This window comes from Typopeltis vanoorti, chromosome 16 (genome assembly GCF_054136105.1).
Source record: "Typopeltis vanoorti isolate ZY-2024b chromosome 16, IOZ_Tvanoo_1.0, whole genome shotgun sequence".
NCBI classification, from domain to species: domain Eukaryota; kingdom Metazoa; phylum Arthropoda; class Arachnida; order Uropygi; family Thelyphonidae; genus Typopeltis; species Typopeltis vanoorti.
The window spans coordinates 97,162,567-97,188,928 of record NC_143564.1 but is presented as its reverse complement, the minus strand read 5'-3'; the positions used below and the strand labels follow the sequence as shown (position 1 = coordinate 97,188,928).

Below are 26,362 nucleotides of genomic sequence, written 5' to 3'. Positions count from 1 at the left end.
CAACACCAAACATGAAGATAAAACTTATTGATTGGAAAGCAGTTTCAAGTACAGTTATGTGGGCAAACTTCAAAATAGGGAAATGGACAATGAAACTTATTTGCGCCTATGGTCCCACAGAAGGTTCTTCTAAGGACCATAGAAAATGGAAAAAAGTGGTTCTTGTTGTATACCTCAAAAGCAGAGTAGGAAATGAATCCCACCTGATGAATAGGAACATTTTGGGAAAATTTGGAGACAATGGCAAAGCTAGTAATAATGGTAAGTATTTACTGGGGACTTGCACAGGACACAGACTAGTCAATACTAACATCACATTTAAACATAAAGATGTGCAGAAGTTCACATGCATAAGAATAATGCTTGTTAATGACATAAGAGCATACAGAGGATCTGAAATTAGAAGTGACTATTACATAGTACTAAGCAGGATAAAAAAAATATATCACATTGAAAAGAACAGTATGCAAGAAAGTTTTTAAAAAGAATTAAAGTTGAGCAGCTTTTGCAGGCAAATTGTAGACTAAACTATGTAAACATTATTGAAGAAAATTTGCAGCTGTTTGAAAACAAGAACCAAACATTGGGTCTCAGTGGCACTCTCTGAAGAAGACACTGATTGATTGATTGATTGATTGTATTGTATGAAAGGATAGCAAAATAAGAATACATGGTGGACACAAGAAGTTAAAGAAGCAGTTCAGGAAAAGAATTATTATTATAGGTATCTCCATGGAGTCAGTAGACTCATCGCGTGAGACCCAAACTATCAAAACAACATCTATCATATTTCTTCTTGAATTCATTTACAGATGAAGCACTCACAACTGAGTCAGGCAATGCATTCCACTCATTCACCATCTTCCAAGTGAAAAACCTCGTTCTCACACCCTTGTTAACCACACTTTTCCTTAATTTTCAGGGATGACCTCTTGTTCTGCCATCACTATCACACAGCTGAAACATTTCACCTGCATCAATCTTATAAAAATCTTTTAGTAACTTAAATGTTTCTATCATATCCCCTCTTCTCCGCCTATCAACCAACCTCTGCAAGAGAAGAAATCATACCAAAAGTTTCTAGCAATGTTTCTTAGCTTTTACACAAGCTAAGCTATGTGTAAAAGTAGCTAAACAAAAGTCATCGGAAGACTTGGGTAAGAGTTTGTAAAATAAATATCAGAATGTTCTGGAGGCTATTGAAGAAGCTTAGAAATGGAGGAAAGAGTACTGAAAAAGAAATCAAAGATGATAAAGGTTACATGAAAACTGAAGATAAGGTAATCCTAGATATCTGGAGTAATTACTTTGAAAGACTGTTAAATGAACCATACTAGAAAATTTTCAAGAGGAATGCAAAGAAGAGTTGATATCAATACTTGAAGTAGAAAAAGCCGTCAAATATTTAAATGTTGAAAGACAGCTGGAGTAGATTATATTCACCACAAATACTTAAGTATGGAGGTTTAAAAGTTTTGAATGAGCTACACTGCATAATTCAGAGGATCTAGACAGAGGGTCAAATTCCCAATGATTTGAATAGAGCTCTCATAGTACCCATCTATAAAAAAGGGAATAAAGCTGAATATGAGAATTACAGAGAAGCTTCTCTACTGCGTTTTCCAGGTAAGATTTATGAAAGTATACTTGAAAAGAGGTTGAGAAAGACTGTGAAATCATGGGAATGTGACAAGGATCTATAGTTAAGTTTTGTAGATCTGTAAAAAGGTATACAACAAGGTGCTGAAAAAACGTTTTTCAAAACACTACATTCATTTGGGGTGAATGGAACATTATAAAAAGCAATACATCGTCTATATTTAAGTTCTCAGTCAGCAGTTATAATTGAAAGAAATACAAGAAGATGGTTTGATGTAAAATCAGGGGTAAAACAAGGATACACATTATCTCCAATCTTATTCATCATCTATACAAATCACATTATGAAAGAAAGTGGGATCAAGCCTGATATTGAAATTGGAGATGTCAAACAGTTCTTTGCTTTATGCAAATGATGTTGTTAACTAAATACATCTAGTGAAAGTCTCCAAGCTAACTAAACTGAATAACAGCTGTAACAAATTTGGTATGAAAATCAGCAATAAAAAGACCAAAAATATGAAAATAGGAAGGAACATAGAAAACTTCAGCTGCATTCTGAATGGGGATCCTATAAGAACAAGTAAAATACAGGGTGGACATAAAATAACTTTCCCTCTTTGGAGGCATATGTAACTACCACCACTGCCCTTAATTCCGACCTCCAAGCCATCCTCCGATGGGGCTCAGACAACTTTCTCAACTTCAACGCTAATAAAACCCAGTTCTGTCTTATTTCTCACAAAAAAAGAACCATTTTCTCCCAGCATTGTTTTCAATAACACTCAAATTCACAGACAAGACTAAATTTCTCTTCTCGGAATTACCTTGACATCAAGCCTCTCCTGGCATAAACACATCACAACCATTGTATCCTCAGCTTCCAAAAAACTAGGTTTTCTCTTTCACTCAAGACGCTACTTCACCTCTAAACAGCTGTTAACACTATACAAGTCACAAATCCGCCCAGCTCTTGAATACTGCTCCCACATCTAGAGTGAGGCTCCAAAAAGCTCCCTCAAAATGCTTGACTCAATACAGAGGAGAGCAATTAGACTAATAAATGACCATCCCTCACAACTCGCTCCTCCCACTTCCACATAGATAATTAAGGAATTAAGGGCAGTGGTGGTAGTTACAGATGCCTCCAAAGAGGGAAAGTTATTTTATGTCCACCCTGTATTTTACTTGTTCTTATTGGATCTCCATTCAGAATGCAGCTGAAGTTTTCTATGTTCCTTCCTATTTTCATATTTTTGGTCTTTTTATTGCTGATTTTCATGCCAAATTTGTTACAGCTGTTATTCAATTTAGTTAGCTTGGAGACTTTCACTAGATGTATTTAGTTAACAACATCATTGGCATAAAGCAAAGAACTAAGTTTGACATCCCCAATTTCAATATCAGGCTTGATGCCTTGGTCTCTGCAATCTGCATATTCTATAAATACTTTCATGGGAAAGGTTCATTTGAAACAGCATCAATAATTCCCCCACCATACTAAGCCCATTGGAACATGTACAGCTGCTGCCCAACATCCTTTTACAGTATACCTCGAAACCCACAGAACAAGTTTCTTCTCCTCCTCATTCATCCCTGCTACTGCAGTACTGTGGAACAGTCTTCCCCCTGACGTATTTCCCAAGGAATACAATATACAGGCATTCAAATCAAATATAAACAAGTTTCTCCTTTCGCAACCCATCACCCATATAAGGTACTAATGTACTATAGGTTGACCAGCCAACCTCCTGTATATGGCTTTAGCTACAGATGCCTCCAAAGAGGAGAAGTTATTTTATGGCCAACCTGTATTTCAGCTATTTAGGCACAGTTTTTAGTAAAGCTGGCATATTAAATTTGGAAACAGAAAGCAGAATAAGCAAAGCTGGTACGACTTTGCTTATAAATAATGAGAGAAATTAGAGAGAGAGGAATAAGAGAGAAATTAGCCAAAACACCAAACTAGCAGTACACAAGATCATGCTCAAACCAGTTTTAAGTTATGGATCTAAGAGTTGAGTTAGAAATAAAGCCCTTGATGAAAGACCACAGATATGAGGGTTCTGAAAAAAATTAAAGGAGTGAATCAATGGCATCAATGTCAGAATCATATTAAAAATGAAGATATTAGAAAGGAACTTGACATTATTAGCATTCGAGAATGTGTCAGCAGAGCTAATCTAAGGTGATCCACTTAAATAGAATGAGTGATGAAAGGTTAGCAAAACAGGTGTTTGATGCCAAGATGGCATGAAAGAGACCCAGAGGAAGACCAAGGTCTAGGTGAATTGATTCAGTCAGAATTGCCTCAGAAGAACAAAATTTAGATATGACAATATCGAAGTGGTTACAAGTAACAGATTAATTTTGAGAAAAATTGTGGATAGGAGAGTAATAATAATGTAAATTTAATCATGTAGTGTTGTCGTAGTAACCTGAACACCCCTTGGTGGTATATATAAGGAAATTGATGATGATAATATTTTTGAATGGCATATATATAAAACAAAAGATGGAGGAGTTATACTGATATTAGATATTCTATTAAATTTTTCAAATAATAATAATTGATAATATCAAAAAATATTATTAATGCTATGTGCTTGTCTTTTATCCTCAAAACTCTTATATCTATGATCTCCAATTTTCATTCAATTTTGCTTCAAACTCTTTTGGGCACAAGTTAAAAGTTTAAATGTTATCTTGTATGTACTCGTTTGTTATCGAGTTCAATTTCTCTCTTATTCTGTATATATTTATTTAAAGCCTCTTATTTTGTATATATTTATTTAAAGCCTTACACTTTGCTATGTTGACCTTTTCCGATTCATTCACCCATTCAAAAAGTCTATTCAAGACCTTCTGAAAGGTTATAACATCTATTGTACTACTCATAATTCTTCCCAACTTTGCAAATTAAACAGCAACAGAAACCAAACAGATCTTTGGGGCACATCATTATGGACCTTCCTCTTCTGGGATATTGTGCCCGAATACTCAACTTGCTGATACCTATCAGACAGCTATTCTCCAATCTAGTCCACTAATCTAGTATTTTACTCATCTGTTTCCATCTAATTACTAGCTTGTGATGTAGCAATCTATCAAAGGATACTTCCAAAGAAGTATCCAGATACTTCTGGGTAAATCTGACTCATGTTCAAAAGGAAAGTTAAAGCTGTTGTTAATTCCTTGGAATATTCTGGCAGGACACACAGTGATATACTATCAAGTCTCACAGACTTCTTATCAAGTTTACTCAATTCCTCATATACCTCCTGCTCATTCACTCTAAGTGGCTCTTTTTCCCCTCCTTGGTCTCAAGAAAAGGATTTTTTAAGTAATCTTTTCCAGATTCTGTCAAATATACCTAAAATAAAAAACACATTCATGAACTGAATAAAATATCCCTCCTCCCCTTCAAAACAAAAAGTGCCACATGCGCCTATGTAATGTATGCGCACTGCTCGAGAAAAAAGTGAACAGATACTCCCATGGGAAAGGTTCATCATGCCAGCTGGTATAAATTGAAGGAATATGATGCACCCAAGTCAGCACAACTGTGTCCAGGTGAAATGGCTGCAAGAAGAGAAGTGATGAAGTTTGAAAGAGGCATTGTGATAGGATGCCATACTACAGGCCAATCTGTTCAGCAAACTGTTAACAAATTGAGCCATTCAGTCAACAATCAGTAATACCATATTAAGTTGGAAACGCAGGGAGTCAACTGCTAGTGCTACCCACATGAATGACCTGCCACACTCACCAAATGTGGTATTGGGTGCTACGAAGGATAATATGTAAAAACAGCCGATTCACTGAATGCGGAGTTTCGGGCATCTACTGCATGAAAACATTCAGAATCAAGGCTCACAACATGCATTTCCATTGTAGGACTGCAATATGCAAGCCCCACATTACCCAAACCAACATGCAGCATTGTCTTCAGAGGTTCAAAGAGCATGTACAATGGAATGCAGAAGCTTGGAAAGCTGTGTTATGGAGCAATGAATCATGCTACACCTACCAAGCATTTATCTATCCCTGCTGGTCCTCTGTTTACATGTTGCTTTTATCTATAATACCAATCAACTCTTCTAATGCCTAGACTAATTATACATTATAAATCTATGCAATAAAAAAATGTAAGCAAGTATGTTTATATTATGATATCAGTACATTTATAAAAAAAAAAAAAGTCATATTGAAATTCTAGCATACCTTATTTTACTCAGTAACAAATAATACTTGAAATGAACAATAAACCACACTGTGTGCATGAAAAAAATATGAGTTTGAACACCAATGTATACAAGCATATACACATGAAAAGTGCATAATGTAAACACATCAGATAAAAAATTATGGAATGCAAACTTTAATCATTAATATGGAGTTATATCACCACCTGCTTTAATTACATCTTGGATTTTTTTTGTCATGCTGTCAGTATGACTTATTATCACATGCTTATCAAGTTTATTCCACTCCATGGTTAAAAGATGCCTTAATTCCACCAAATTTCTAGGGTGTTGATGTTTCTTCTTTATGGCCCTTTCTAACATGTCAAAGATTTAACATGTGGAATGTCTTTCTTAACAGCAACCAAGGACTAATCTTGCCAGTGATCTGGAAGACCCTTATCAGATCCTTTAACTCGCCAGAACTGAATTATAGTGCCAACTATAGAACGTTCCTAAATAACAACAAGTGATATCATGCACGCTCTATGCATGTATTGTACGGGCTCTGTTCTTTGTTTAATATAATTGGAATCGGTTGATTATAGTTTGTAACAGTTTTTTACTTTTTAGTGCCTTACATCAGTTATGTACCCTGAAGATGCCAACAGCCTTAGTTGGTGAAACTAGTTGGTATAACATAGTGGTTTATTATATGCACTTGATCAATATAATCCCATTAAAAGTCTTTCCAGAGCTTTTTGGTCAAGAAAATTAAAAATTTTTTAACACTCCATAATTTAAAAGTGTCAGATAATTCATGGATTTCATGTGATTGGGCACCTCAATGAACGGGCTAACTCTAGCACTTGAAATACAGCCCTAAAACATGACTGCCACCTTCTTGTTGCCCAGCTCTTCGGACACATTCTGGGCTAAATGCTTCTCCAGCCTTCTGCATGACTCTAGAGCAGCTACTTTGGAATATAAGCACAATCTGGATTCGACAGACCATATTATTCATCCCCACTGGTCAATGGTCCAGTGACGATGCTGTTTTGCCCAAGCAAGGAAATTTTTCTTCTGGTCAGTTGTTAACTTAGGATGTTGGAGACTGGCTATCTGATAGGTATCAACAAGTTGTGTATGGGAATGCAATATCCAAGAAAAGGAAAGTCACTAGTGGAGTGCCTCAGGGATTTGTTTTAGGGCCATTACTATTTAACTTGTATATTAATGATATTGGCGAAGATTTGGATGGAGATATTCAGTTGTTTGCAGATGATGCAAAGTTGGGACGAACCATAAAGAGTAGTGAAGATGTTGTGGCCTTGCAAGAAGACTTGAATAAATTGAGTGATTGGGAAAGCAAATGGGGATGTGAGTTCAATGTTGCAAAATGTAAGGTTTTAAAATTTGGAAAACAAAGATGGGATGCAGAATTTATGCTTGGTGAGAATATATTGTTGGAAGTAGAGGAAATAAGAGATCTGGGGGTGATAGTGGATAAGGATCTAAAATTTAGGGGACACATTGCCAAAATTGTGAAGACAACACAAATACTTCTGGGAATGATGCGGAGGACACTGACGTGTAGAAGTAGGGAGATTCTTGTTCCATTGTATAAAGCTTTGATTAGGCCACACATGGACTATTGTGCCCAGATTTGGTCACCTGGTTTTCAGAAGGATGAAGAGATGTTGGAAAGGGTCCAAAGGCGACTGACTAAGGTAGTTTCTGATCACTGGAATGTCGAGTATGAGGAAAGATTGAAAAGATGTAATTTGCAGAGTCTAGTGGAGAGAAGGAAGAGGGGAGATATGATAGAGACCTACAAGTTGGTAAGGGGTTGTTATAGGATCAATGGTGGAGAAGTTCTACAGAGAATAGTGGGAGATCAAGGGAGAACCAGAGGTCATCCCTGGAAACTGTATAAAGAGGGTGTGAGTAGGGGAGTGAGAGGCAGGTTTTTTTCATGCAGAGTTGTGAATGATTGGAATGCCTTGCCTGAGAGTGTGGTGTCTGCAAGGAGTTTGAATGTGTTTAAGACGCGGTATGATGAGATGTGTGTGAGATAAAAGGACCTCCTAGATGAGTCTTTGACTCCATGAGGTCTTGTTTAATAATAATAATAATAATAATAATGTCACGACTGAAAATGCCTAACCCATGCAGTTCTGTCCATAGTGCTCATTCTGAAACTAGTTTATTGGGTCCAGCATTGTACTGTTGAAGCAGTTCTTGACGAAACTGGAAATGTTCAGTTGCTGATAGTCATCCCAAATGCAGCAATCCCGATTTGTCATTATAGAGTTTCTACCACAGCTGCTCTGTCTACGGTGATAGCTTCCACTATAAATGGACACTGACAGTGGATTCAGACACTTCAACAAACTCTGCCACCTTTTGAAAGGAATGTCCATATTCTTGACCAAAAACAATGGCACCCTTTTGACACTTGGTAACATCACCTTTATGACCCATGGTTGTACCTGTAAAAGAGAACATAGAATGCCACAGATGCATTAACCGCACATCAACAATCATATTCCACCAGTTTTACTCTACATATATGTATGACTCTTTACATTCATCAACTTTAAAATTATATACATGTTTCAATTAGCATTCTATAATTTTTTGTCTGGTGCATTTATAATGAATATACTCATTGTATTAACTAATATTAAAGGTTAACTTTAAATTACAATACCTACTTGTTATTTTTACAGCACGATCATTTCTAAAATCCCACCAGTCTCGCACATCTTCTTCTTCAAGAAAATTGTACTCTGGATCATCTTCTCCATCATCATCTGCTTCACTTGTTTTATTTACAGAGTCTTAGAGAAAATAAACAATGAAATTAGATTCAGAGTTCTCCAATATGTAATTCTGCTTGTTAAAAAAGACAAAAAAAAGTTGCACTTAAAACTTTATATTTCAACACACCTCAACAAATGGTAATTGTATTTAATTCTGTTTTCTCTTATTATCCGCTTATGTATTTGAGATGCCAACCATCTAAGTCTCATAGGCAACAGGTAGATATCATTTTGTGAAAAAAATTGCATTACTAGGATTTGAAAGAGAGGGAATCCTTCTAAATTTAATTAATAATACTTTTTCTTAATTCTTTTCTTCTGCAGCTTATCCCACTTAAGTAGGGTTGGTGTTTTTAGTGAGTCTCCTCCACATCCTCCTGTCTTGAGCTGTAACCACATCCAAGTTCTTCATCCTAAAGTCCTCCTCCACCAGCTCTCTCAATATCTTCTTCTTTGGCCACCTGTGCTTCCTCCTCCCCTGCACATCCATCTGCATGACCTTTCTTCCCACATACTTGTCCTCCCTCCTCATCACATGACCATACCATCTCAACCCTGCCTCCTGTATCTTCGCTCTTAAGTTCATAACTTTCACCATTCCCCTAACATAGTAATTTCTCACACAATCCTTTCTGGTCACATGGCACATCCACCTAAGCATTCTCATCTCCACTACCTCCATCTTGCTGATGTTATTTTTTCTCAGGCAATATCCTGAGATTTTGCCTTTTAGATTGATCAGCACCCTCTTATGACACAGCACTCCAGCCATCTCTCTCCAGTTCCTCCCTCCTGCTTATATCCTGCATCCCACTTCCTTCTCAGCCTCCATCCTCTTTCACTATTGAGCGTAAGTATCTAAAGTCCCTAACCTTCCTGATAACATTTCCTTCTAGCTCCAGATCTGTTTCTTGGCTGCCATCCACTTTGTATCACATATACTGTCTTGCTTCTGCTCAGTCTCATACTACTCTCTTCCAGTACTTTCCTCCATCTTTCCAGTTTAGCTGCCACTTCTCTTGATTCTGCACAGAGCACGGTGTCATCTGCATACAACATTGGCAAAGGAGCAGCTTCTCTCACCTCCTCCATCACCACCTCCATCACAACATTAAACAGGAATGGACTTAATGCTGACCCTTGATGCAAACCAACTATCACTTGAAAACTTTCTGTCTCTCCCAGGCAGGTCCAAACTCTTGTCTTCACATTTCTGTATATCTCCTACACCAACCTGACATATTTCTCTGGAACCTTCTTCTCCCTCAGACACCTCCTGACTTGCCTTGACACTCTATTGTATGCTTTTTCCAGATCAATAAACACCAGGTGTACCTCCCAATGTTTCTCTCAAAACCTTTCCATAATCATTATTATAAAAAAAAAAGTAATAATAGTTTTTTAATTAATTTAAATAAAATTTAATTAATACTAGTTCTATCTGTGCAATTCTTATAATGAAGTAAACTTATTCGTACAGGTGAATTTTTTTTTTTTTTGTGATTGAAAGATATGTAATCATTTCTAATTTTATTAAAATAAACAAATATTTATTTTCCAAGGAAAATTTCTTTGCTATAAGAAAACATGAGAGAAACACCTGTATACAGGAGGTGAACTTAAAGGCAACCTTGTTTCAAATGAATATGCAGAAAGGAGAAAAAAAATTACCTACAAAATGATTCGTATTAAATTTATCTAATTATTAAATGAATCAAACAGAAATTACAATTTTGAGGTTATTATAAGGTTCAATAACACAACTACTTCACAAAGCTATAGTCTGATATTATGGCTAGCACATCAATGTGCCAAAAAAAGCTAAAACTGCAACAGTTTCAGTCATGCTAAAAACTCTTGCAGCTTCTCCTTGTCCTACTGCACAACCAACAGAATAGCATAATGATAATATGATATGATAATATTGATCATATTCATGCTAGAAAACAAATAACAGAAAAAACAGAAGAAAACCAATTGCCTCTCTGTTTAGCCTTACTGATTATGAAAAAGCATCTGATTCCATCAAAACTAATACAATAATCAAAGCACTTCAGAATCAGGTAGTTCCTGGAGGATATATGGATCTCCTCCAGGAATTAATAAAATAATCTGTTCAACACGTGTGTTTTTGTCCCTAAATTTATAAATATGAATGCTGATCACCATGTAACTTTAAAAGAAAGGAAATATACTATACTGCAACAGCAACCAACTTCACACGAGTAGCAATAAAATATCAATTGAAAAAGGTGTCCGACAACAAGACTATCACCCAAAATCTTTACAGCAGTCCTTCAACAAATATTTAATAATATAAACTGGACAAACCTTGGTATAAAAATTAATAACAGAAACTTAACACACTTAAGATATGCAGATGATATCATAATTTTTGCAAACACTCCAGAAGACCTTAATATAATGATAGAAGACCTATATCATGAAAGCAGAAAATTCGGTCTGCAAATAAACAGAGAAAAAAAAAACTAAAATCATGTTTAATCATTTTGTAACACCAAAAAACATAATAATAGAAAACAATTTCTTGGAAAGAGTCTTTTCATATACATACTAAGGTCATCTCATTGATCTAAACTGTGGACTCCAAAAAGAAATAAATAGCAGCGTTCAACTTGCCTGAAGTGCATTCAGAAAATTAAAAGCATTTTTCAAAACAATCATGTCCCACTCTTTTTTAAAAGGAAGACATTTAACCAGTGTATACTTCCAGTCATCACATATGGTTGTGAAACTTGGTCTCTAACAAAAGCACTGGCAAATAAACTAGCAACAACTCAAAGAAAAATGGAGAGGCTGATGCTAGGCATCACATTAAAAGATAAGAAGTGAAACACCTGGATAAAAAGCCAGACTCATATCACCAATATCATTCTTCACCATAAGTGACTAAAATGAAAATGGGCTGGACATCTATCCAGAAGAGCAGATGAGTGATGGACCACCATACTAATGAACTGGATTCCAAAAGAAGGGATGAGGACATCCTAAAAGGTGGAGTGATGAATTATCAAATTTTGGTCAACCACTGCCAAGAACAGAGAAAGGTGGAAAGAACTGGAGGAGGCATTTGTCCAGCAGTAGACAGAAAATGACTGAAAAGAAGAAGAATTTGATATGGAAAGTGAAAATAACATGATATGGAAAGTGAGCACTCAAAATGCAGGATTTCATCAGTATTTTATTTCACAAAATGCTAAATACTAGTGGTTATGCTTATGGGTTTCCTTCTGGAAGCTTTCAGGAAACAGAAATACTTGCATAGAAAGCAGTAAAATACACAGCATTGTAAGATATATCAATAATGATAATTTTGGCCAATGTCTGTGATTGTTTAGCTATATGATGCAGAAAAACTCAAAATTTTAATATTCTTAAACACATAGCCCATTAATGAAGAAACATCAGATAAAGTTACCTATGAATCTGTGTTCAATATATAAGTCATACTATAATGATTGAAAAACTGGAAATTATTCAATAAATACCTTTCATCAGAGATGTACAATTGTATCTCAATTCCTGGAGGCAAAGCTCCATTTAAGCTCTCCCATCCAAATACAAAAAATAATTTGTCGCATGCGCAAAATATAAACCCACAATCAAGTTATATATTTTAATTTAATACTCTCTAACAAATAACAGTAAACTGATAATTTGCAATTGCATAAATAACTAAAATTAGTACCTTTATCATATGTCAACAAAAAAAAAAAGGTATTTCATTTGCAATCAATAAACCTAGAAATTTTTTTTCAAAAATGTATGATTATAGTAATATGAATAATAAACTCACCTTGTTTTAGTCATGCTCTCATATACAAATCATTGATAACTCTAGAAATTTAAATGAGAAAATTTATAATCATAGTTATGAGAATAATACTATGGGAATATTCCCATAAAGGGGAATAGTTAAGTGGCATGAGTTAAGAATCAGTTGTCGTGTGGGCTGCAGCAAGTAAATTTTATATTTAAATGTGTGCCAATATGGCTAAATTGTAGAATAAGTATTACTGTGGGATATCTGAGTCTGAAACTCAGTGTTTGGATAAACTTCTTAAACAATATTATCATAAATTCCTTGTTTTTGTTAGCACACTGATACAACATGGCAGTGAAAGGCAAATCTTGTGTAGGTCTGCACAGAAGACAAATAAAGTAAATGGCATGATTTCTCAAAAATGGTATGGTGCCATATATGTAGTGTGTATCTATGGGAAGATGCCGCATATATTTATGAAGGCTCAATAAGAGAAAAAAAGCAAGGGTGGGTACGTGGGTGGTCTGAAAAGTTCTCGGCCTCAACCATAAATGGCAAATACTATCAGCAACATTTTTTTTTCTTAGTTGGTACATCTGTCATAACTATCCATGTGAAATTGCAAGCCATTCTATCAAGTAGTTTTTTTTTTTTTTTATACAGCTGTTGGAAGCCAAAGTGTTGTCTGTATCCCTTGAAATGGATAAAATCGAGTATCATGTGGTTATAAAATTCTTTATAAAAGAAGGCTTAACGTCAAAAGAAATTCATTCAAGTTCATAAAAGTTTATGGGCACTCTTCTCCTTTGTCTTCAACAATTAAGAAATGGGCTGCAGAGTATAAACACAGCCGTACCAGCCATGAAGATGATCCATGTGAAGGATATCCAAAAAATGTAACAACACCAGAAATCATTGATCAGTGCAAGATGTGGTATTGGATGACCAGCGAGTCAAAGTGCGTGAAATTGCTGAGACTATAGGCATTTCAAAAGAATATGTAGGATATATTTTGCATGAAGAATTGCAAATGAAAAAGCTTTGCACAAGATGGGTGCCGCACAGATCAAAAATGCACTCGCATGAAAATCTCTGAACAGTGCTTGGAGCATTTTAACAAGAATAAAACTGATCTTGTGCATCGATTTATTACTATGCATTAGAGATGGATGCACCATTACACACCAGAATCCAAACAGCAATCAAAACAGTGGACAGAAGCCGGTTGTTCAGTGCCAAAGAAGACAAGGTCATGGAATCAGTATTTTTGGGATGATAAAGCATTTTGTTTCTTAAATTTTACCCTTATCTTGAAAAGGGTAAAAAAATAACTGGGGAATATTATTCCGATCTTTTAACCAGACTAGACGAAAAAATTCACGAGAAAAGACCTAGTTTGCAGAAGAAAAAAATCGTCTTTCATCAGGACAATGCACCTGCCCACAAAGGTGTTTTGGCAATGAGAAAATTAAGGGATCTGCACTATGAATTGTTGGAACATACACCCTATCTCCCAGATTTGACTCCCTCTGACTTCTATCTCTTCCCAAAACAAACTCTTCCTCGCTGGTCAGCGTTTATCTTTGAATCAAGTGGTGATTGCAGCTGTAGAGGGGTATTTTGCAGATCTTACTGAGAACCACAACAGGGACAGGATAATGGCATTGCAGCATGGCTGGAATAAATGTATTAGTCTTGAATGAGATTATGTTGAAAAATAAAAATAATTTTGAAATTATGAATTCGTTTTTGCATTGTTAGGCTGAGAACATTTCAGACCACTCACATATAAAAAATTATATATTCGGTTTTGTAACAAGTGAAGCGTATATGAAGTGTCAAAGAAGCCAAGTTAGTTGGCTTCTTTGACACTTTATACGGTTGACTTTTGTAATGAACAAAAGGCTATAATGATTTTAAATTAAACATATTCCCATAGGTATTTCTGTACTGAGTGTTTCTGGTAAGATTTATACAAGTATACTTGAGAAACAGTTGAGAAGGATTGTTGAAAGGAAGCTTGGTGAAGAACAAGCTGGATTCAGGCCAAATAGAGGCTGTCAGGATCGAATTCTCACTTTCCGACAAATAGCTCAGAAATCATGGGAACATAACTAAGATCTGTATTTATGTTTTGTAGACCTGCAAAAGGCATATGACAAGGTGCCAAGAGAAAAGCTATTCAAAATACTACATTTATATGGTGTCAATGGGGCATTATATCAAGCAATACTTAGTCTTTCAGTTGTAAGTTAGCAGTTATAATTGAAGGAAGTACAGGAAGATGGTTTGATGTTAAATCTGGTGACAAACAAGGATGCAGATTATCCCCTCTTTTTTTTTTTTCACTTGAGGTCAGGCTAGTAGAATAACCATTGATCAAATCATTGTCTCTTTGGTATACTGTTTGAAATGTAATATAGCTCTCTGTATATATATGTGTGTGTGTGTGTGTGTGTGTGTGTGTGTGTGTACTACAAATGATGACCTTAATATGAAGGTCGAAACATCGGGAAATTAAAGTAATTATACTAACGTGGTTGTAGTCTCCATAATTTGTCTGCAATAAATGCTGATCTCCATGTAACACTAAAGGAAAGGATTCTGATAATTCATGGAGATTTGACACACAAGTGATGCAATCACTATGGTAAGCTAAAGATGCATGTTTCTGTTTTGATTAATCGACTGGCATTTTTAAAATGTTGTGGAGATAGCAATCTTTTACCCAACTGCATCAAGCTGAAAAGAAAATCCACCTCAGCAAAGGCACTAAGAATATATAATTGTATGGCGAAAGTGATGCTTAGAGAACTGATTTAAACTACTTGCAAAAACTTAGCATTTGCTCAAAATCAGGTTTGAAATTTAAAATCAGAGCTTTTTAAACGGTTTAAATCCAGATATTTGGGATATCCTTGAGAGGATTACAGACAACTCTGCTAATCATATTCTTGAAACAAAGAAAGTAAAACTTATATCCAAATTTCATAGACTTAAAGATCAACAATATTCAGATAGCCAACGGAAAAATTTGAATTTCTGCACAGTAAATGAAAACAGCCAACCACAAGCCAATGATAACGATAACCAAACAGAAGCAAGTGATAACAGGAGCCACCAACTGCCTTCAGTGAACAGTCATGTAATCAACCTTTCTAACCACACCCTGAATAATGGTGAACTCTCGCTACTTAGTAAAGGCTTAAACTTTGTGTGGCACCCAGGACAATTAACAAATTAATTTTATATACCATATTGAAATAAGCTTAAGATATCTCCCAACCACCATAGCTGATAAAATACATTTGGAAACCTCAAACCTTTTAAATTTAAATAATACAAAAACAATAACCAACAACCTAACCAAATCTGAATTGGCAGCAATGAAATCGTTAAAAAAAATCCATACATCGTGATTACTAGAGCTGATGAAGGCAGTATCTGTTATTTTAAACCGAATAACATTGTTGGAAAAAATGAATCAATTAGTCTCATACAACAGCCCCTATCAACTTTTAACTCTAACCCAACTAATTGGATAAAAATGAAAATGGAAAAATTACTTAAATGAGTCACTTCTAGGCCCAAAGATATAGTTATAAAACTACTTCCACACTATGCTCATTCCACAAGAATTTACTGTTTACCCATGATTCAACAAATGGAACATACTGCTCTGGCTGATAGTTGAAGATATAGACAGCCCCAATTATCGTCTAGCCAAGCATCAACAGTCAACAAGTTGGTAGGTCATTCCCCCTCCTATATTAAAAGCACACAACACTTTGTAAACAAAATTAAAGACATCACACTGGTAAAAAGTTATTTATTAGTCAGTTTTGATGTCTCTGTCCTCTTCACAAATGTTCCAATCAATGACACAATTCTTCTCTTACAGGACAAATACCCTCTCGATATCACAGTGATCTTTGCACATGTACTGCATTCTGGCTATTTTGTGTGACAAAACATTTTCGACCTACAAAAAAGAAGGCACAGCCATAGGATCACTGTTAATCCCCACACCCTCAAATGCTAACTTCTGTATGGAAAAGAAGCTTTTGAGCAACATACTCTAGATTCCTCTACTTTAAAACCTAAAGTTTGGCTTAGATATGTTGACGATGTTTTTGCTATCTGGTCCCATGGCTGCCAGACATTAGATAGTTTCCTCAGCCACCTAAACAAACAATACAAACGCACAATTCACAACTGAGATTGAAAGTCAGAACACACTTTCTTTTCTAGATCCACTTGTCACACATCTTCCTTCTGGCAGACTTTCCTTCACTGTTTGCCAGAAGCCTACATACTGGCTAATATATATACGCACACACTCTTGCCACCACCCAACACAAAAACTATGTGTTATTAACATATTAAAAATACAGAGCTTTGAAGATTTACTCCAGTGAACAAGCACTTAAACATGAATTAAAAGTTATCAGCGATACCTTCCTGAAAAATGGCTACAGCAAAAATACTATCAACAAAATTCTTCACAAGACTCCACTTAAAAATAAAAATAAACTAGATTACAATAAAACTGGAACCATTCCATACATTAAAGGGATATCAGATAAAATAAATAGAATACTACAGAAATACAACCTTAATGCCACCTTTAAACCTCCTGCAAAATTAAAGAACTTACTCAACTCATCCAAGGATTCACTTTCTCCGCTGACCCACCCTGGTACGCTGTATTCATTGCCCGTGTAATTTGCCCTATATAGGTGAAACAGGATGCATAATCCTATCCGGGGAAAAAAAAAAAAAAAAAAAGGAACATAAATGGCACATTAAATTTAATAACTATGGTAAATCCGGCCTTTCTGATCATGCCCTGAATACTCTACACAGAACTCACTGGAAAGGCAGCTGTTGTTTACATCACACACCAAAACATAGAATGTTTTTTTAATTTAAGGAGGCCTGTGAAATTCTTATCAACCACTCTAATCTTAACAGTAATGATGGTTTAAAAATCCAATATGGAAGAATATGGAAGGCACAAATTCTATCCACACAGCCTTTCTGTCTAAGAATTAATTATAAACAGGACTGTACTTAATCCAGGATCTTAACTCTATTATAACAATTCTCATGTTAAATTAAGACACCACTTTTGCTGTAATAAAATTATCTATATGAAATTGTTCTCTGATGATGTTATAAATGGTATATAGCTTTGTAGTTATTTTATTTATTTATTATTTTATTCATTAATTTTATTTTTTTTTTCATTAGGGATCAGGCCAGTATGATAATAGTTGATCAAATCATTGTCTCTTTGGTATACATTTTGAAATGTAATATAGAATTCTCACTCTCTCTCTCTCTCTGTGTGTGTGTACTACCGATGATGACCTTCATATGAATGCCGAAACGTCAGGAAATTAAAGTAATCATTTCTAACATGGTTGTAGTCTCCATAATTCATCTTAAATGAATGCTGATCACCATGTAACACTAAAGGAAAAGATACTTGTATACTGGGCTGACTTCACATTAATTGCCTTAGTATCCCACAGTGCAAATCATATATCCTGCCAGGTGTGTATAATATTATGCATTATAGGAAGGGCCACTACTTAGAATAGTTTTGATCTTCAATAAGGTCTCATCAATGGGAGCTTTGTTTGCTTACACTTAGATAAAGGATTACAAGAATATAATTTCCTGGCATTTTTAATTTAGTTGAATGATGCAATTTATAAAGGTATCTGCATAAGGTATCCCACAATCAAATCACACATCCTTTCAGGTGTGTATAATATTATACATTATAGGAAGGGCACCTACCTAGACTAGTTTTGACCTTCAATAAGGTCTCATCAATGGGAGCTTTGCTTGTAAGAGAGAGAGAGAGGATTAGAAAGTGTTGTTGAAAGAAGCAAAAATGAAGAGTAAGAATGTGAAGATTGTGAGTTTGGATGCCTTGGTATGATAGAAGGGAATGGAGAAGAAAGGACCATGACTGCTAATGAGTCAATAAGAAGATTGTGCTGGAGGAATGGTGTCAGTTTGTAGATTTATAAAGTGAATTTGAATGGTTTGAAGTTAGATGTTTCGAAAAATTGTTTATGAGAGTTAAGAAATGCAAAACCAGGGAAACTAGAGAAGTTGCGGAGGAGAATCAAGCATGTGTCTGGCCATCCCTGGGAAAAATGAGTGTGAGTGCAGGAACGACCATGTGGAAATAGCCATCCCCCATGATTAAATCAATGTGAGTGCAGAAATCGAACCGTGAACAGCTGCCATGATGTTCGTCAGATTTTGAATCTGAATGGAATAGTAATGACATTATGCAAGGAGATGTTGAAATGCATGTATATGAATGCCAGATCAAAAATAAAGGAAGTTTGCCTTGACCAAAAATTATTGGCATCAGCAAGACCTAGTTGATGGAGAACAAATAGTTACAGGAACAGGATGTAATCAATACTGTATTTTCAGAGAAGATTGAGGAAATAGACAGGAAGAATGGGTATTATTAATGATAGCTCAAGAACTTTAACTATCATTAATATAGATTAATGATAGTGTGAGATAGAGGCTAACAGGACAAAAACACGATATTTTTAATATCTGAAAACAGTGTGGACTCGTCGGCCAATTTTCTTGAGTTTACAGGACAAAAAAACCTGAGTTTCTGGGAGAAAAAACCCGCTTGCCCGTGACAGAGATCAACTAACTTGGGAACCGGTCGAGAAAAGGCTTAGAAAATGTTCCTTTAGTCAACGACTAGATTCGAACGTCTTTCATCGTGTGGTCAAGAGCACTAGAGTGCAAATGCCACTTCTATTGAGCTACACAAGACTTCAACTACGGGGAGGAAAGGGCACAATTACTAAGGGATAATTACTTGAAACAGCAGCTGATGAAGGAGACCAAGGGTTTGAGAGTGCTGGGGCTGGTGAAAGCATTAGAAAATCCATCTATAACTAGGGTAGCTGCTATACCATCAATTGGGGGAAAGTGACCATTTAATCTTGTTCCAGAAGGTTGCTCAACATGCAATTTTCAGTCAAGAAATGGTTTATGTTTAACTATAAACCCTTTGGTAAGGAAGACTAAATCAGATTAGAAAGGAAAATTAACTAAGCAGACCAAAGTAAATCCAAGAGTTTTTCACTATGTAACAAGTAACAGAATGAATGATTATGAAAGGATAACTTTACTCTGTACTGATTGTACAAAAATGAGAGAAGCAGAAGAAATAGTTGAGTTGCTAAGTTATCATTTTGCAAGTGTATATCATATACAGTTGGAGACTTTGCAATTACTAATGTGAGAATTGAGGTAGATAAACTGGAGGTACTCAACACAATGAAAAATATCAGTGTGAATAAGTAAGCAGTAGAACCAAACAGTATTTTAGCTTGTGTGGTATGAGAAAGTGCAATAGAACTGGTAGTGCCTCTGATGAAGTTGTTTAATCTAAGTCTCAGATCTGGCAAGGTTCCAAGGAAGTAGAAAGAGAGCCCAAGATAGTTCCACTACATAAAGGTGACTCAAAAACAGAAGTGGCTTGTACCAAACGTAATGGATATCCTTGTTTTTTTCATCATATTCCATAGTTTTTCTCTGTGTATTTTATCAAAAAATTTTCTCGTAATCTATTAAGGCCACATGAGTCTCTAAATTAAATTCTCATCTTTCAATAATTTGTTTTAACACACAAATAATGTCTATACATAATTTCCCATGTCTAAAACTATTTTGTTTTTCCGACTGTTTGCAATATTTCTAACTCTTTTATTCAGAATTTCACTATAAATTTTGTAACCTGTATTTAATAAAGTTATTCCTCTGTAATTTCTACAATCATTTCAGTGTCTTTTCTTAAATACAGATATAACCTTAGCTTTTAACTAATCTGATGGAACCTCATATTTCCTCCACCAGGTATTTATTAATTTTAAGAATCTGTGATGTAAATATTCTCCGCCATATTTCCAAAGATCCATGTTTATGCCATCTAATTGGTTGTTTTTCTATTTTTTTGATACTTTAATGGCTTCTTTTAGTTTTTCCAATTTTATTGGTTCTATATCAGTGCTGACTTCATTATCATTTTCTGTTATTAAATTTTGGTCATACCATAAATTCTTATAATGTTCTATCCATTGTTTCTCTTGTATTATGTTGATTTGTCCTGTATCACTTTTTTTGTTGTTTAATTTCCTTAATATTTTGTAGGCTATGTCTGGTTTTCCATGCATGTCTTCTTTTATTTTATTAATAAATTTGTCCCAAGAATCTTGGTGAGCATTCTGTACTATGGCTTTTTAGCTATATTTCTTTTTTTTTTTTTTTTTTTTGTATATTTCTTCTGTTTCCTTTGTATGTTTTTGAAGGAGTAATTCGTGTGCTATTTGTTTTTCCTTTATTGCATTTTCTATATCTGTGTTCCAGATTTTTAATGTTTTTCTTTTTAATATTTTAGTTTTCTCTTCAATATCGGCTTCTTTTTGGTAATCTGTTAATCGTGACTGATACAGCATTCTAATACTTTCTTCTTGTAAAAGACATACTTTGTAATATTTCATAATAGAAATGAAATAGAAAATAGAAATAAGAAATGGAAATATTTCTATTTCATATTCTACATGCTAGTATTTCTATTTTAGAGACTACAAAATAATGATCTGAAAAATTTCATTTCCTTTGTAAACATATACATCTCTCACACATGGAAGTAGTTTCTGATTAGTAATGATATAATCAATTATAGATCTTGTTTCTCTGCCATTCCAAGTATATTTATTTATATTAATTTTTGAAAAAAAAAAAGAATATAAATAAACATACTTGGTTATTTTAAGATTATTGAAAGTACAGAAGTCTAATAGTTCTTGGCCATTATTATTCATACAAATTTCTCCATATTTTCATAAGACACTTGGGGTTGGAAATAATCCAACTCTAGTTGGATTATTTCCAACTCTAGCATTAAGATCTCTTGCTATTAATATGCAGTCATTTTTATTATATTTATTTAACAGTTTTTCTAGTTCCTCATAAAATTGTTTGGAACCCTCTTTCCTACCTTCTTCAGGGGCATATACTTCTATGATATTTAAGTAACTTCTATTTGTTTTTAATTTAACTGTTATAATTCAATCATTTACAAAATTGTGCTTTCGTATTCTATTCGTATTATCGATTAAAATGGAATTCTATTTGATTAAAATGGAATACTAGAAGCTCTGATATGTTGGTCCACTCCATCATGTAGTATAATAAAACCATCTATCTTTTGTTCCCTTTAATTTTTTTTTGTTTGTTTCTGCTATCACGACTATTACTTCATTGTTACACTTTGCACATTCGACATGCTTTTTTTAAAATGTAAGAGATTCCTAATCATTTACCATTGTTCTTTCTTGGTCGTTTTCCATTGTTTCGGCGCATTATTTTTGGATACTGTGATTGTGATTTCTGCATACTTTTAAATATTCAGTTTTAACCTGGTTGATTTGTAATCCTAGTTTTTCAGCAGCAGTTAAAGTTTTCTAAATGTTATTTTAATGGAATAACATTTAGAATCTTTAGCATTTTCTCCAATGAGTAATATTAATGTTCTGCTTGTGTTTATTATTATTATTATTATTTTGACACCTCCAGGGAGTCCAAAGACTCATCGAGGGAGAGTGTGCCGACAGCATCGAACGATTGGCCCCCTTCCAACTACTAACCGTGCTCAAACTTACTTAACTGAGCCATTAGTAGCAGAGGCTCTACCAATCGACCAACCTTTGCCGGTATCTTATACAGTTTCTCTAATACATTTTTTTAATGCTAAATTAAAAAAGATGGACAAAAGGGCATCTCATTGCTTCAATCCAGATCTAATTCCATTAGCCAATAGCAAGCTTTGGCTGTCAGTAGTGCAAATTTTGATTAAAGGAATTATCTTATGAGGTATTCCTAGTTCATCTAATAATCCCCAAAGGCTTTCTCTATGAATGCTATCATCATTAACAGCTTTCTTCAGTCCACTGCTAGATGAATGTTTCTTCCATTTTGGCTGATCTTGTACATCTCTCCATCATAACATCTTGTAATCTCATTGTCCCATCTTACCACTGGTCTACCTAGTTTCCGATAACTAGTTCTTGGTTATTGAAAAACTTTGTTATTAAATGCTATCATATGCTTTTCTATAAATTATTACTAAATAACTTAAGAAATTCACAATGTACGCTAGAATATAAATTAAATTAAACTTGAATATATATTTCCAATATTTCGGCAACGTCACGTTGCCATCTTCAAAGGAACTTAAGATAAAGACACGTGCACGCAGGCACTACACACAGTAAATGAGGACGAAGCAAGGAAGCTAATTTTTCTCCTAAAAGTCCTGATGGTGCCCCCCCTAGCAGGCTATGTAGGTATTCTTTGCTGTTGGGCTGAAGGTCTCCTGATGTATGTCTCCCAAATTTGGGGCAGTCTCATGCAACCAAATTTCTTGAGGTTTGGTATGTTTCTTAGGGCTGAGGCTGATTCCATGAATAGTCTTTCAATAGCCTTTCTACGAGAATTGCTTTTCTATAATCTATAAAAAAAATATGGACCTGCAGATTATATCCCCTCCCCCTTTTTTTTTTCCTAGCTGTCTAAGCTGAAAAATCTGATCAACTATTCATATACTTCTTTGGAACCTTTCTTGAAATTTGCCTATATTTTATTCAGCATAAGGCGAGATTCTTTTTAGTAAAATATTAGATAAAATTTGGTAGCCTGCTAGCAGTAGCAATATCCCCTGTAATTTTTACATTCATTTTTATATACTAATGAAATATTACAAACTAATGAAATATTCCGAAAACTTTATTCTAGAGGTACAGAATGGATTTAGAAAAGGACGATCATGTATAGACCCAGCCTTTTGCCTAAAATTAATAATAGAGAAAAGAAGAGAATATAATTTAGAAACACATATTGCATTTATTAACTTTGAAAAAGCATTTGACAAAGTTAAAAGAAACATATTATTTAACATATTAAAAGAAAGACAAATACCAAATAATATCCTAAAAGCTATCACAAGTATATATGAAAATAATCAAATACAAATAAGATTAAATCAAGAGCTATCATATACACGAGAGATAAACCAAGGGGTCCGACAGGGATGTCCCCTCTCAGCAACTCTTTTTAATATCTACTTAAATGAAATAATAATAAAATGGAGTAAAAATTTACATCAAGGAATTAAACTTTCACCTACAGTTAACTTAAACACTCTCCTCTTTGCAGACGACCAAATAATAATTACAAATTCTGAAGATAACTTACAGAAAGCTATTTTAAATCTAAATGAGATATCCAAAGATTATGGTATGATAATATCAACGGAAAAATCAAAAACTATGGCCTTTAAAGGACAAGATCCAGCAAGAACTAAAATAGTATTAGATAACAAGATCTTAGAACAGGTGAATTAATTTAACTATCTAGGATGTATGATCACATATGAAAATGAAAAAGATATAAACATTGCAAAATATTTAAAAATAACAGATGTAATTAACTCTATATTTAAACCAAACCTAGTTCAAAAACAAACCAGGCTAAAAGTATACAATACTTTAGCCCTACCGGTCTTAATGTATGGAAGTGAAATCTGGACAATAAAACAAAAAGACAAAGATTAACAACAGCAGAAATGAAGTTTATGAGAAAAATTGCAAAGTATACCCTATTTGATCACAAAAGAAACGAAGATATTATGAAAGAATTAAACCAAGAACCAGTAATAGAAAAAATTAAAAAATATAAACACAAATGGATGGAACACGTTCAAAGAATGAAAACAGAAAGATTACCAAAACAAGCCTTAAAGTACAAGCCATTAGGAAAAAGAAAACCAGGACGTCCTCTTAAACGATTCAACGATGACTTCTAAAGCCGGAACAGGCCATGCTAGGCCTAAATCCTTGATATGTATGATGATGATTTTTATATACTAGAATCACTGGTCATTCCACAGGTATCTATCTCTTCTTTTTACAATATTAAATTTACCAGCTTATGTATACAAGTGGTTAATTCACACACGCCCCATATTTGATGAGTTCAGCTACTATTTCATCAGTACCTGGTGCTTTGTTGTCTTTGGACTGCTTTATACTTTCTTCTACTTCAACATATTCTGTTTAAGACTCAGGAGGTTCATCACAATTTAGCAGTTTGTTAAAGTACTCTATGCACCTATGTTTGCTATTTCATCTCTAGTGACTGGTGTTTGTCCATTGCTATTGCTGATTATAGTTGTTTTCATATGTGGACCTGTTTTTCAGTTTCTAATTTCTAAGGTTATTTAATGTAAAGTATTTCCCGATTTCCTCAATCTGCTCAAGTAAAAAAAATTTTTTTTTTTTGTTGTATGATTACTGGCTTCCTTGCTGCTCTCTTGTTATCTCTGAACAGCATGAATATCAGTTGATTAATTAAGGCAAATGCTTCTATCTTTTTTTCTCTTCTGCCAGTTCATATTTTTCGGTAAACTATTTTTTATGTTGCATTTTACTTTGAATTCCAACTGAGTTTTCTGCTGCTACTTTTCTGCTATTCACAATGCAATTTCATATGTTTTCAATATTTTTCAATTTCTGTTTTAATTCTCACTCCTATTTTTCTCTCTCTTCTGTTTTATCTAGTTTGCTCATATTGTATCTTAGTTGATTTTCATGTGCTAAAAATATTTACTGTTTATTTTAACCTTAACAATAGTAACTATCAGAAAATGAATGCAATTCCTTTTACTGACAATATTATCTATAAGACTGAATGTATGTCCATCAGGAGATTTCCATGTCTGTGTATATTCTTCCTCATAAACATAGTGCTGTTATTATGAAATTTCTGGATGCAACCAAATTAATTAATTTTTTTCCATTAATATTTGTCTCTTAATGAAGGCTTTGGTTTCCAATAATATTTTTTATATACAGGGTGTTCGGGATAAATTTGACATATTTATAATTAATTATATTTTTCCATAAGTTACATGTATTAACACACACTTCTCTTCATTTAAAAGTTTGGACCCTTCTTCATTCATATACAAGATGTCAGAAAGGATGGATAGCTGGAACCCACCTGAATCATGGAAGAGAATAACTTGTATCATGATGATTCGTGCCCGCCATCAAAATAAGGATATTACGACTGCTGCCCAATGCTCCCTGAATACAGTAAAAACAATCAGGCATGAACTAGAGACTTGCAATGGTGACTACGAGGATGTAGCAAGAAGAAAGATCCCTAGCAGACGATCTGATTGCGTTCGTACAGCAGAATTCCTCGCAAATCTGCAGGAACAGGTGTTGAAGAACCCTGGCATTGGAATTCGGGCTTTGTTCGTGGAGTTGCTAACTGTAGTCAAGCCCTGGGTAACAAGGGTAGCCAATGGTAGGCCGTATGTATGGCAGCAGGATTCGGCCCCTTGCCACACCTCTGGGAAAAGTCAAAAATGGTTGTCTGAAAATTTCTACGACTTCACCAGTCCAAATGTTTGGCCTCCAAACTCCCCAGACCTTAACCCCATGGATTATTTTGTATGGGGCGCAGTTGAAAAAGACACCAATCGCACTTCCAGTAATACAAAAGCCCAGTTAATGGATAAAATTAAAACAGTTTTTGCGGCCCTTCCCAGGGAGACTGTAGCATCAGCTTGTTCGAGGTTCCGAAGCAGAATTGAAGCTGTGATCGATGCTAATGGTGGTTATTTTGAGTAAATCTTGTTGATAGTATTGTAATTAACTCTGCCTGTAATGTTTTTTTGTCAATTCATTAAATTTAATAGATACAAAGAAGATTTTCTTTTTCCTTACGAAACTGTCAAATTTATCCCGAACACCCTGTATATCTTCCAATTTTTCTATTGATATCTAACAAAATGATTACATCCTGTCATGGAATTTTTTTTGAGGATTAGTTCCATTTTTTGA

General features: G+C 34.5%; 1 protein-coding gene across 3 annotated transcripts in view; it reads right to left on the bottom strand.

Annotated features, from left to right (window-relative positions):
- The window catches only part of mute (gon-4 like protein muscle wasted), a 469,386-nt gene that overhangs the window by 284,072 nt on the left and 158,952 nt on the right, over positions 1–26,362 (bottom strand). For all 3 annotated transcript variants that reach the window (XM_090406009.1, XM_090406011.1, XM_090406010.1), the window contains exon 11: positions 8,501–8,626. In XM_090406009.1, the coding sequence (XP_090262135.1) occupies positions 8,501–8,626 (126 nt within the window). The remainder of the gene's footprint in view (positions 1–8,500; positions 8,627–26,362) is intronic.